Consider the following 13,293-nt stretch of genomic DNA (forward strand, 5'->3'; position numbering starts at 1 on the left):
TTTGGGCGTGGGATAATGAGTGGATGAAGAGGTTTATCCCAGTGTCTGTGGGGTGAGATTTACTCCATTCTGGTCCAGAGTCCAGATTTAATGACTTCACCATTCTGCATCTTGCAGCTGCTGACTCTGTTTGCAGAGTGGGGTCCCTCATGCTGATTTATATTAAAAAAAAGGAGAGGAGAAGCTTCTTTGTTTGATATTCCAATAGCAAAACCAGCTATTAAGTTACTGCTGTGCCCAAATCATGCTCTGTTAGGTTTTTAAATTGCTTGATTCAGTTTTCTAAAATTGGCACAATTTGCCTTCCCTCCTGCAAAGAAGGCAAATTGTGTCAGACCACACAGTCACTAAATGTGCTTCGAGGGTATTTCTCCTCAAAATCTCGTGTCAGGCATCTGAAATTTGGGAGTTTGCAGCCCTGGGGGATCCCTGCAGAGGATGAGGTGGGAACAGGAGAATTTGCTGAGGGTTTCCCCAGTGCTGGGTGAGTTAATCCAAGGCCCAGCACAGCCAGGAGTGCCCTGGTGAGATCCACCTCATCCCCTGTCTGTCCATACTCCTCCTCTTCAGGAATTTAAACCATTTTTCTCACTGTCTGGGAGCTGCTCCTGTGCTGGGGATGCAAAGCCAGGAGAGCTGGAGGAAGATCCTCCTCAATGCCCCAAAAGTGCCAAATTTCTGCCACCTCCAACCACCTTCCCAAGGGCAGCTCAGGGGTAAGAGGGTTTAGAGCCACTCCAAAGCCTCTGGGTGTGAATCACTCCCTTTCCAGCTGAAAAAAGAGTGGGAAGACAGGCTGTTTGTGTCAGTCCTTGACTTTGCACAGGCCCTGGCTCTAACTTTAGCTCAGCGTGCCCAGCCTTGACTCAGATTTCCACCATGAGCCCACCCAAGCTGACCCTGAGATTAAAAAAGCTGAGGGATCAAGAGTCTTCTCTCAGGAAGATGACCTCTGTATCCTAAAGGTTATTTGTGGTTTCAGATGTGAATCCCAAGAACCCAAGGAGGGTTAAGGGCAGAGGTAATCCTTGTGGGAGAACAAACAAGCTGGAGACAGATTTTTATGGGCCTTGAGTGAAACAGCTGAACAATAATGTGGTGTGGAGACTTTCAAACTTGAGGATGGGTGAGGGCAAAAAGAATTCTGAAGGTTTTATCAGCATGAGAGGGAGACCAAAGCTGTTCCAGCATCCCAGCTCTGCCCTGGTGCTGCAGCTCTGCAGGTTGGAGGGGGGGAAATTGATATTCTTGGGGAATAACAGGGAAGTGGGGGTGAAAGTCCATAAATTCTGGAGAATTTCTCAGTTGTCACCCAGATTGTTTTGAAGTTGTGCCCATTAAACAGTGGGTACATCTCCTCCAGAGAGGTCCTGGATGCTGTGGGGATTATCCCAGCTGGAGAAACTGTGCCAGGTCCAGCCTCACCTCACTTCACTGCCTGTGCCACAAGATTCCTGGGCTCCTAAGGGCAAAATCCATGGCTGGTTATTCCCAGCTCTGTATTTTATTTTATTTTATTTTAATTTGTGCAGGTGACTCTCTCACCTATTCCAGCCTTCTCCTTGGGCAAGACCTTTCCAAATAGCTGTTCCTGCAAAACGTGGCACAGGAATCCCTTGGATACACATGTAATTCCAAATTATATAGGGATAAGGTTAGGGTTAGGGTTAGAGTTAGGGTTAGGGTTAGGGTTAGGGTTAGGGTTAGGGTTAGGGTTAGACAGCAGTGTCTCAGCTCTCTGTTCCAGGTGGTTTTTCTGTTCCCTTCAATGCTCAGGCCAAAGCCACCCTTTAAACCACAACCAGACTGTGCCCAAATGTTTGTCCTATTCCAAGGGCAGTTTTTCATCACCATCAAGAATCGAAGCACAAACAAACAGGGAAAGACTCATTTTCACACCAGAACTGTTTTATCCTCCCGAACTGTTCAGTTCCACCACTGGAGTTACCACCAGGAGTTATCCTGGCAACACACAGGACACAACAAACTCTGGCCTTTCCCTTCTCACAGGAGGTGTTTTCCAGCTGCAGGTGGGATCTGAAGAAGGTTTGAGGACACCCTAAAGGAGGATACAGGACACTCTAAAGGAGGGTCCAGCCCTCAAAGCCAATATTCCACGAACAAAACTGATTATCAGATCAATGTTACGACACAAAGCTTGAAAAGGGCAGTTCCTGTAAAACTCAGGATCAACAAACTGTGACCCCTTGCACTTTCCTTTTATTTATTGGATTCAGCTGGGAAGAAGTGAGGACATCTGGGCAGCCCCGTTGGTAAAATCCAGGCTTTCAAATGGATCCCTCCTTCAGGAAAAATCTCTGAATAGTTCAGGTGAGGGGACATGATTTGTACCTCTCCACAGCCCCTGCTCTGATTTGAGAATTTCCTTTAAACCTTTGATTCAGCACATCAGGTTTAGTCTCTCTTAAACTCCACAGAGCACATTAGAAAGGTGCAGCCGCTCTGGAAAGCAGAAATCTGGCCAGACATGAGGAGACACCCCACAAAATGTAAAATGCAAATCTAACATAAAGAAAAAAGATTAATTAAACTTGAGCCCTGCTTTCACCTGTTTCCGTGCAAGGGCTTGTGGCTGCACTTTAAATAGTCCCACAGTTGATCTCCACTCTCCTTTTAGAGTGGGAGAGTCTGATTACAGGGAAGGGAAAGCAGTAAAATTAGTGTTGGGCTGCCGGGCAGTCACTTGGCCCCTCGTGCTTGGGGACTCTGGGGTGTTACTGAGGCTCTGCAAACGCTGCTACAATGTCCCGGGTGAGAATTCCAGGTAGGTCTGAAAGCCAAGTGTGAGCCAAGGAGCCACAGGGCAGGTTCCAGCCTCACAGCCTGGAAAATTTGGATGTGTGGTGTCCAGGGGACCTCACCGGGGCCTTTTGGGCATTTTTCTTCCTGCTTGGAGATGTTTTTGGATAGACAAGAAATTGCGTTATTGTTTAAATCTTGCTCTGTTTGTACTGAAGGAAAATATTGTCTCTCCTGTGCAGTGTAATGGGTCCTGTAATGACATCATTAAATCCCTGGGGAAGGGCTCAGAGGGACTTCAGGAATCTCTGGTCAACCTGGTGAGGCTCAGACTGGGGAGCTGCAGCCCCGAGGGGATGAGAGCAGGAGCTGGGCAGCAGGACAGGGCTAACCAGGCTCTGCAGGACAGTGCACAGGGTTATGTGACTGTGGCTGCAGAGCCCTGAGTGATAACAGCCCCAAACAGCCCTGACAGGAGCGTGTTTGGAATTGCAGGGCTGTGCTGTCAGAGAAGCTGCTGTTAAAGCCTGGCCCTGCACCACCAGTGGGAGGCTGTGAACCTTCCCGAGTGTAATTTCCATCCACTAAAGAGATGAAAGGTCAAAGCAAACATATCTGAGATGCTCTGTTGGCAAACGAATCCGTGGAGTCAGGATTCCTCAGGCTGGGCTTTGGGAAGTCAGCACCTGCCTGATGCCAGAGCTGCAGCCTGAGCTGCCGCCTCAGAGGGAAAAGAGCAGGGGCTGCACCCTCAGAACTCTGCTGCCACCCTGTCTGAGCAGCACTGAGGAGCTCTGGGGGTGCAGTGTCTCAGCTGTCTGACCCTCCTGGGGAATAAGGGGAGCTGTGACCACAGGGGGATGAACTCGGCATCTCTGCAATGACCACCCGTCCTGAGGGCCACAAAGGAGGGAGAGGCAAGGGCAAAAAAAGAGCAAAGCCTGGTGCTCCAAGTCTCTGGAATATCTGCTTGCCTGGTCAGCAGGAGAAGGCTGAGCTGCCCTCCCTGTGTCCCTGCAGGTGCAGGGAGAGCCCTGCCAGGCCAGCTCAGCACAGGCTCTGGTGCTGTGCAGGATCTGGGATCTGAGAATGCTCCACCTTGGGCACTGCAGGGAAAGCAGGGACTGTGCCAGGCAGGAGCTGTGCCAGAGCCAGGACTGGGGTGGATGGGTGGGATGGATGGACCTGCAGGGGGGTTTGGTTCCACCCTGAGGCATCACCAGGGCTCTGTCGTGGGACAGGCAATGCACAACTTCCCTCTTTGTGCTCCTCAAAGTGACAACTTCTTCTCTGCCTTTTCCTTCCGGCACCTAAAGGGGACACAAGAAGGCTGGAGGGACTTCTCACAGGACAAGGGGGAATGGTTTTAAGCCAAAGGAGGGTGGGTTTAGATGGGATATTGGGAAGGAATTCCTCCCTGTGAGGGTGGGTTGGCCCTGGCACAGGGTGCCCAGAGAGGCTGTGGCTGCCCCTGGATCCCTGGAAGTGTCCAAGGCCAGGCTGGATGGGCTGGGGGTAGCCTGGGATAGTGGAAGGTGTCCCTGACCATCAGATGAGCTTTAAGGTCCCTTCACACCCAAGAAATTCTATGGTACTTTTTAAAGTGGAAGACTTTGGCTAAACTTGTACTTTGCTAATCCCTTTTTAAAGACTGATGAAGTGCTAAGGCAAAAGGGCTCAGATTTTGAGGGGCTGACCACAACAGCTTTTATTTTGTCTCTGTTTTATCTCAAACAGCAGAACAAAAAGGTGAGTATTGCTGGGTCTCTCTATGCTCTGCTGTGTTACTTCCTAGACATGATCACTGGAACCAAGCAGCAGTTACATGATCATGTAGATCATGTAGATCATGTAGATCATGTAGATCATGTAGATCATGATCATGGTGATCCTCCAGCAGCTGGGGAAATGCTATTTCCTGGCAGTGCCAGCTCTGCCCATTGGCATTACACAGAATGGTCCCACCTTTTGGTCCTTTGATACAGCACCAAAATAAGCAATTTGTTAAATATCATTCTGGCACCCTGGATGCTGTTGAGAATCCTCTGCCTGTCCTGCTTTGGTCCTCACCTGTGACTCTGTCCTATGTGACACTCAGTGGTGAGGTCCATCCTTGGGCACTGATCCTCACTTTGCTTCGTGTCGAGCTGCCAAAACCTGCTGTCAGTGCCCCTGTGCTGCCATGCAAACATCTGCTTCTGGGAAAGCCTTGGCTTCTTGTTTTATGGTGTTGTTTTGGCAGTGGAAGGGCTTTTGACCTTCCTTGCCCTCCTCCATAAAGCTCCAGCCAGAGCAGTGTCAGTGGGGGCTCTGGCACCTTTGCAGCCCCATGCACGGGGTTGGGCTGGGGCTGCCCTGGGATGCTGAGCTGAGGGCTCAGGCTGCCAGCTCTGCCCCCATCCACACCTCTGTCTCCCCCCTGGCTGCTGCAGCAAGTGGATTTTGGGCTCCCTGGAGCTATGAGAGCTCTGCCAACTTTCCCCTCTTCCACCCAGTGCATGCTCCCATTAGTGCCCTTCCCAAGGACCTGCTTCTCTCTGGGCCTTTTGGCAGCACTCTTGGACTGTTTGTACTTTTCCTGCTCTACTGGGGGCATCAAGGTATGCCCACAGCCCACCAGGTGTGGCCCAGCCTTGCTGCAAATTTGGGAAGTGGCTCAGAGTCTTCTCTAGGGTGTGGGGGCCATGAGGAAATGGCAGCTGAGTGCCCTGTTCCAGGTGCTGGGGATCAGCTCCCTGTGGGACACTGAAATTCCTCTTTGCAGAGATGGACGAGTCCCTGCGCTCCTTTGCTGAGAAGATCTTCGCCTCCGAGGTGAAGGATGAGGAGGTCAGGGGGGAGATCTCTCACTTTGATGTGGAAGAGATCTGCCCCATCTCCCGCCAGGAGATGACTCTGCACATGATGCGCCTGGAGTCCAGTGCCACGGTGGAAAAGCGGTGAGTTCCCCGGAGCCTGGGCAGGGAGAGGAGCACAGCCTGCACCTCCTGGCCAGAGCAAATGGGGGGATGTAAATCAAGGCCCTTGAGCACAGCTCACACACCTGTGGAATGAATCCTTGATAATCCCATGGTATCTGTCAGGTACTCCAGGATTTCCTCTCCAACTGTGTCCCCTGTTGGACAGGAAGACACCCTTGGCCTGTTCCCTGGGTGTCAGCACAGCAATGGCCACAGAGCTGCTTGGGAGGGAGACTTGGGGACTCTGGAAAAATGCAACTTCCAAAGTCTGTGGCCACTTCGTGTGCTGTGGCCTGTGCTTCTGGCAGTGCCTGTTTAAGGTGCTCAGAGACCACCAGTGAGCTGGTTTGTGCTGGGCCCAGAAATCACCCTGAGCTGGTTAGTGCTGGGCTCAGAAATCACCAGTGAGCTGGTTTGTGCTGGGCCCAGAAATCACCAGTGAGCTGGTTTGTGCTGGGCCCAGAAATCACCAGTGAGCTGGTTTGTGCTGGGCCCAGATATCACCCTGAGCTGGTTTGTACTGGGCTGAGAACACCAGTGAGCTGGATTAGTTGTGCCCAGTTGGAACATGACTCTGGGAAGTGCCCGAGCCCTGCAGCTGTGTGTGACCCTGGACTGGGGCTGTTTGCTGGACTGGGGCTGTTTGATGGACTGGGGCTGTTTCCCTGAGCCTTTCTGCAGCAGGAAGAAGCTGATCCGCATGCAGACGACTGTGCTGGCACCGCCCACGGCTCCGGGCTCTGGACCCAGGCTGGCTGGCCCTGAGGAGGCCAACTCCACCTGCCCCCAGTACCAGACCGTGCCCGACTTCCAGCGGGTGCAGATCACTGGGGATTATGCCTCGGGGGTAGGTAATTCCATGGCTGCTCCCTTTCCAGACTGGCCACCCCTCTGCTCCCTGCCTGTCCCTCAGCAGTGCCCAGTGACACAGGAATCTGTATCAGTGAGGGAGGTGTCTCCCAGCTCAGTCTGTGCCTCACCAGAGCAGCTGTGAGGTGCTCACATCCCCATGGGATTGTGCAGGCAGGGCAGGCTGTGCTCACTCTGTCACATCCTCTCTGCTTGCACACAGCTCTGTCTGTCTGAGCTCTGTGCACACCCAAGGATCCCAGAATAGCAGAGGGAAGTCACCAAGCCCCTGGTGCAGGGTCACCTAGGGCCAGTTGACCAGGACTGTTATCACATCCCGTGCTAATCCTGCCTCTCTCTCCTGCTCAGCCTCCTATTACATTTGTGCTGCTTCTAAGAACCTGCTGGAGGGTTGCTCAGCCTGGAGCTGCACAGCAGAGGGGATCTGGAAATCCCTCCCTGCTCAGGCACTGAGCACATCCCCCTGCCATACTGCCCTAGCTGGGAGTGCTGGTTTCCCAACCTACTCCACTCCAGCCTCCTCTGACTGCCCAAAACACTTGTCTGTGCAGTAAATCAAAAATCACTGACACACAGGGTTACTGCATGTTGTTATTCCTGCTTCAGTTTCAGTCTGAGCTCCAAAAATAGCTTTAATGTTTTGCCCAGGCCTGGCTTCCATTTCAGGGGCAATTACTGATTGCAGAGAGGAATGCAAGAGGAGGTGTCATCAGAATTCCCTGGTTCTGGAACCAGGAGCTTCCCTTTGTCATATCTGGGTCTCTGCCTGTCATCCCTTCCTCACCCTGCTCAGGCAGAGCAGTGGGACATTGATATGATATTATGAGATATATGAGATATGATATGATTATATGATATGACAAGAAATTTGGAGAGGGACTTTTTAAAATACCATGTAGTGACAGGACAAGGGGAATGGCTTCCGACTGCCAGAGGGCAGGGTTAGATGGGATATTGGGAAGGAATTGTTCCCTGTGAGGGTGGGGAGGTCCTGGCACAGGGTGCCCAGAGCAGCTGAGACTGCCCCATCCCTGGAAGTGTCCAAGGCCAGGTTGGATGGGCTGGGAGCACCCTGGGATAGTGGAATGTGTTGCTGCCCACAGCAAGGGCTGGAACAAAATGAGATTTAGGATCCCTTCCAGCCCAAACAATTTTTTGGCATTTATCTTGTGACCAAAATCTCTCTCCACCTGTCTCTTGGACACTCCTGTGTTCCAGCTGTGTGGTTGCCTTCACCCCCTTGCAGGTGACAGTGGAAGACTTTGAAGTGGTGTGCAGAGGGCTGTACAGGGCACTGTGCATCCGGGAGAAGAACATGCAGCAATCTCTGCAGAGGTTCCCCAAGACGCCCTCGCAGTACCTGCGCTCCATCGAGGGCGAGCCGTGGAAACCAAGTGACATTGGCCCAGGTACATCCAGGCACCCCCAAGGCTTCCTCTGGCTCCAGCCTGGGGCAGGGCTCAGGAAAGGGCTGTACAAGGCACTTGTCCAGGCCCCCCCTTGGTGTCACAGTGGTGGGGTGTCCTTACCTGCTGTGTGGGGTCTGGGAGGTTTGGGCTGGCAGCCTTATGGAATTCTCTTTTTGTTGCAGTGTTCACCCCGCCAGTGAAGAGTGGGCAGGACCCCTTTGACTCTGGGAACCTCCCTGAGGACCTGGGATACCACGTGCAGATGAAGGATGGGGTAGTTTATGTCTATGCAGACAAGGCAGCGGCTGAGAGAAATGAGCCAAAGGACCTGCCCTACCCCAGCCTCGAGCACTTCATCGATGACATGAACTTCCTCTTGGTCCTGATTGCACAGGGGCCTGTGTAAGTGCACAACCCACCAGCTGCTGCCTCAGTGGGCAAAGAGAGGTCAGGGCAGCCTCCTTCTCTTCCTGGGAAGAGAGAGGAAACCACTGGTGACACACCTGGCTGCACAAGTGTCCTCAGCCCCTGTCAGCCCTCTTGACTTGGGTCTCAAGCAAAGCAGCGCTCAGGGGCTGGAGACAGGACCTGCAGGAAGGCTCCCAGCTGGCCAGCCTTCCTTCAGAGCTCTGTAATAGAGCCAGGGGAGGCACCTCAGGGAAGCAGGGCTGCCCAGCATGAGCTCCTCCACCCCAGGTGGAATCTGTGTCCCTGTGCTGAGGGGTGAGGACCCCAGTGACTGTTCTGCCCTCTGCTCTCACCAGGAAGACCTACGCCCACCGGCGCCTCAAATTCCTCTCATCCAAGTTCCAAGTGCACGAAATGCTCAACGAGATGGAGGAGATGAAGGAGCTGAAGAACAACCCCCACCGCGACTTCTACAACTGCAGGAAGGTAAAAGGCAAGGCTTAGAGCCCCAGGGACCCTGGAGAGGAGCTGTCATGTCCCTCCTTGGGAATGGGATGGTAGAGTCCATGTCAGCAGCAGCAGCATTGCTCCTGTGAATGGGAACGTGCTGCTTTCCATGCTCTTGGCAAAGCTGTGCCCTCTGGCTGTGTCCATCAGCTGGGCTGAGCCCTGCTCCCCTGAGGGGTTTGCTCACCTCCCTGGGATGGTACCTGAGCATCCCAGCTTGAAGCTGCCCCTCTGTTTTCCCAGGTGGACACGCACATCCACGCTGCAGCCTGCATGAACCAGAAGCACCTGCTGCGTTTCATCAAGAAATCCTATTGTGTGGACGCCGACCGCGTGGTCTACAACGCCAAGGGCGAACAGCTCACCCTGAAACAGCTTTTCCAGAAGCTCAAACTGCACCCCTACGACCTGACAGTGGATTCCCTGGATGTCCATGCTGTAAGTGGAAGGACATTTACAATGAGATCACTCTTGGGCTACTCTTACCACCGTGGCTTTTCCCTTCCCTGTGCAGCCACACTTGTTGTGTGCACTAATATTTGTGTCCCAGCTTCTAGTTTTGCCATTTTGGGTGGTTTGGCTCAGCCCCTGCTCCCTGCCAAGCTGTGAGGGCAGTGTTTGAGCCTCATCTCCCCACTCCAGGGCCGGCAGACATTCCAACGCTTTGACAAGTTCAATGACAAGTACAACCCCGTGGGGGCCAGCGAGCTGCGGGACCTCTACCTGAAGACAGAGAACGCCATCAACGGCGAGTATTTTGCTACCATCATCAAGGTATGGAGAGAGGGGAGGAGAGCAGGGTGAAGCTTTGCTGCTGCTGTGGTTTCCCTTGCCACGGTGTGCTCTGGTTTTGCAGGAGGTTGGATCTGACCTGGAGGATGCCAAGTACCAGCACACAGAGCCCCGGCTCTCCATCTACGGGCGGTCGCCTGATGAGTGGGCCAAGCTGGCCAAGTGGTTCAACACCCACCGGGTCTATTCCCCCAATATGAAGTGGATGATCCAAGTCCCCAGGATTTAGTACGTGCTGTGGAGCTAAGGGAGCACTGTGCCTTATCCCTGAAAGGGTAGTGGGGACAGTGGGCCATGTTGCCCCTCTGGCAGAAACTAATTCCTGTCTGTGTCCGCAGTGATGTGTTCAGGTCTAAGAACTTCCTCCCCAACTTTGGGAAAATGCTGGAATATATCTTTGTTCCTGTGTTTGAGGCAACTGTCAATCCCCAAGCCCACAAAGAGCTGAGTGTCTTCCTACGCCACGTGAGTGTCACCTGGTGATGTTGTTGGGTGTGGGGAGAACTCACGTTCCTGTTTGTGCACCAGAAATGGGGGATTGGCCCTGACATGGAAAATGGCATCAGTGGGCTCTGCCTCGTTCTGGGGAAGGGGTGTGTGTGGCCAGAAGTGTGGGGAAGGGTCAGACTCCTTGGCCTGGCTGCTGTGGGGCTGTGAATCATTGTCCACTCATCTCCTGGGCAGGTGTGAGCTTTATTCCTAGTCCTGGGCAGTGCCTGGGGGGGTGTGAGATCTGCAGCCTTGCCCCACCCTGTCCTTGAGGGGCACAGGGGTAGAGCCGGGCTCTGGTGAGCTGTGCTGGGGCAGAGTGAGCCCACCTGGGCAGGATGAGGTGGGGAGTGTGAGATGCACCTTTTCTGTCCCCTTGCCAAGCAGATCACGGGCTTTGACAGCGTGGATGATGAATCCAAGCACAGTGGACACATGTTCAGCACTAAAAGCCCAAAGCCAGAGGAATGGACTTCCCAGAAGAACCCATCCTACACTTACTACATCTACTACATGTATGCCAACATCCTGGTGCTCAACAACCTGCGCAGGTGAGCCCTGGGATCTGCCAAGGGGCTGCCTCGTGACTTGCTTCAGTTCTTTGATTATTGGTGTGGAAGAAGTGGGGCTCTCCTCACTCTGTATTTGGGGCACCACGTCCCAGAGCAATCCAGACACCCCAGAAAGCAATCCAGACTGGGGAGAAACTTTAGGGATTGCAGAGATGCATCTATTGCACACTCAGAGGAGAAAAGAGAAGGAGCAATGTGCTCCTGGGTCAAGCTGGATTCCTGGGGAGTCTTGGTAGGGGCAGAGCTGGGTCTGAAGTGGGGTCCAGGCACCCAGCCCTGCAGTTTGCCTGCTCTGAGTGCTCCTTCCCTGTGCCAGGCAGCGGGGGATGAACACGTTCCTGTTCCGCCCGCACTGCGGCGAGGCCGGGGCCCTCACACACCTGCTGGCAGCCTTCATGACAGCTGATAACATCTCCCACGGGCTCAACCTCAAGAAGGTACGTGGAGCAGGAGCAGCCCAGGCGTGGCAGAGCAGGAGAAGTGCTCACAAATGCCTCATGTACCTACCTGTGCCTCTGCTGTACACTGACACAGCCTGGCTGCAGGCAGATGTTAAGTGGTTCTCTGGGCTTCTCCACACATGTTTGGGGATGTGGCAGAGCAATGTATTAAATTTTGGGGGTTTAGCCTCACAGACCCATCAAGGAATATGTTTGTTATCACTGGAACCAGCTGAGGTTGGTATCAGACAGCACCTTGGCCTCTTGTGCTCCTTAGCCTGAAGCATTGATTGCTGGCTGGCCCATCTCTCTCCTTGTACACAATTCCCTGGCTGGGACTGGCCTGATCTGAGTGTGACCCTGGAGAGCTGGAAGGTGCAGCAATTTCATCTCTAACGTGGTACCTCTGCTCATCTTTGCAGAGCCCAGTGCTGCAGTATCTGTACTTCCTGGCCCGAATTCCCATTGCCATGTCCCCACTCAGCAACAACAGCCTCTTCCTGGAGTACGCCAAGAACCCCCTGCTTGACTTCCACCAGAAGGGGCTCATGGTGTCCCTGTCCACAGATGACCCCATGCAGTTCCACTACACCAAGGTACAGTGTGAGCTGAGCCCTGGGGCTGGCACTGTGGGGCTGGCACTGTGTGGGCCTCGGGGTTTTTGGAAGCCAGTGGCACTTACAGGGAATCCAGCATATGCTGGGCCATCTCCCCATCCACCAGCAGATGTTCAGGTAGGATATCAGGAAAAACTTCTTCACTGAAACAGGGGCCAAGCATCTGAACAGGCTGCCCAGGGCAGTGGTGCCTGGAAGTTTTCAAAAAACTATTACACGTGGCACTTTGTGATATGGTTTAGGTGGCATGGGGGTGTTGGTTGAAGGTTGGATTTGATCATGAAGAACTTTTCCAGCCCCAATGGGTTGGAAACCAGTGGTTCAGTGAGCTCTGGGACAGCTCCTGCAGAGGAGAGCACCACAGGCTGTGCTGGCAGAGGCTGCTGACTCCTAAACCTGACCCTGTGCTGCAGGAGCCCCTCATGGAGGAGTATGCCATTGCTGCCCAGGTGTTCAAACTCAGCACCTGTGACATGTGTGAGATCGCCAGGAACAGCATCCTGCAGTGTGGCCTGTCCCACGAGGTGAGTGTCCTGTCCCAGAGGGGACAGCGTGTCCTATCCCACAAGGGGTGTCCTGTCCCACGAGGGGACAGTGTGTCCTGCAGTGTGTCCTGTCCCACAGCCTGAGTGTTCTGCAGTGTTTTATATCCCATAAGGTGCATCCTGTCCCACAGAGAGGGTGTCCTGTCCCACTGGGCGGGTATCCTGCAGTGTGTCCTGTCCCATGAGGGGTATGTCCTGCACTGTGTCCTGTCCCACAGCCTCGGTGTTCTGCAGTGTTTTATATCCCATGAAGTGTGTCCTGTCCCACAGGGGGATGTCCTGCAGGATGTCCTGTCCCACGAGGCGTGTGCCCGTCTGGGCTGGTCCTGCCCACGGCCCGAGATTGGTGACAGCTCCGCCCGTGGGCTCAGGGCCTCCCTCGGGCTCTGCCATCGAGGGGTTCTGAGGTCGGTCCCGCTGTCTTTGCCTCCGACAGGATAAAGCGAAGTTCCTGGGTGAAAACTACCAGGAAGACGGGCCCGATGGCAATGACATACGGAAGACGAACGTGGCCCAGATCCGCGTGGCCTATCGCTACGAGACCTGGTGCTACGAGCTCAACCTCATCGCCGAGGGGCTGAAGAGCGAATAGGCGGGGGCCGGACCTCGGGGCCGGGGCCGTGGCCGTGCCGGACTGTGAGGGGGGCCGGGCCGGGCCGGGGCCGTGCCGGACTGTGAAGGGGGCCGGGCCGGGGCTGTGCCGGACTGTGAGGGAGCTGCGGCCGGGGCAGCGCCGGGGCCGGGCCGGACTGTGAGGGCAGCGCAGTAAAACTCCGTCTGTGAAGCGGATCCGAGCGCCCTGAGGGAACGGGGGCGGGACCGTCGCCTGAGTGGCAGGCACGCCAGCCAATGGGAGATGGATCTGTGCGCCTTGGGGCGGGGTAAGGGTGGGATCTCGGTCTGAGTGACAGCCATAACAGCCAA

The 13,293-nt window shown here is 54.2% G+C and overlaps 1 protein-coding gene across 1 annotated transcript; it reads left to right on the forward strand.

The window, feature by feature from the left end:
- Positions 1–2,653: 2,653 nt before the first annotated feature.
- AMPD1 (adenosine monophosphate deaminase 1) lies at positions 2,654–13,004 on the forward strand. Its single transcript, XM_083878372.1, has 15 exons — positions 2,654–2,785; positions 5,525–5,699; positions 6,402–6,567; positions 7,837–7,999; positions 8,182–8,401; positions 8,764–8,893; positions 9,158–9,352; positions 9,557–9,688; positions 9,771–9,934; positions 10,045–10,171; positions 10,583–10,746; positions 11,084–11,204; positions 11,630–11,803; positions 12,238–12,348; positions 12,806–13,004. The coding sequence occupies exons 1-15, from the start codon at positions 2,764–2,766 to the stop codon at positions 12,959–12,961; spliced, it is 2,220 nt and encodes a 739-aa protein (XP_083734498.1). The 5' UTR covers positions 2,654–2,763; the 3' UTR covers positions 12,962–13,004.
- The last annotated feature ends 289 nt before the right edge of the window (positions 13,005–13,293 follow it).

Source organism: Zosterops lateralis, assembly GCF_965231275.1.
Source record: "Zosterops lateralis genome assembly, chromosome: 26".
Classification (NCBI taxonomy): domain Eukaryota; kingdom Metazoa; phylum Chordata; class Aves; order Passeriformes; family Zosteropidae; genus Zosterops; species Zosterops lateralis.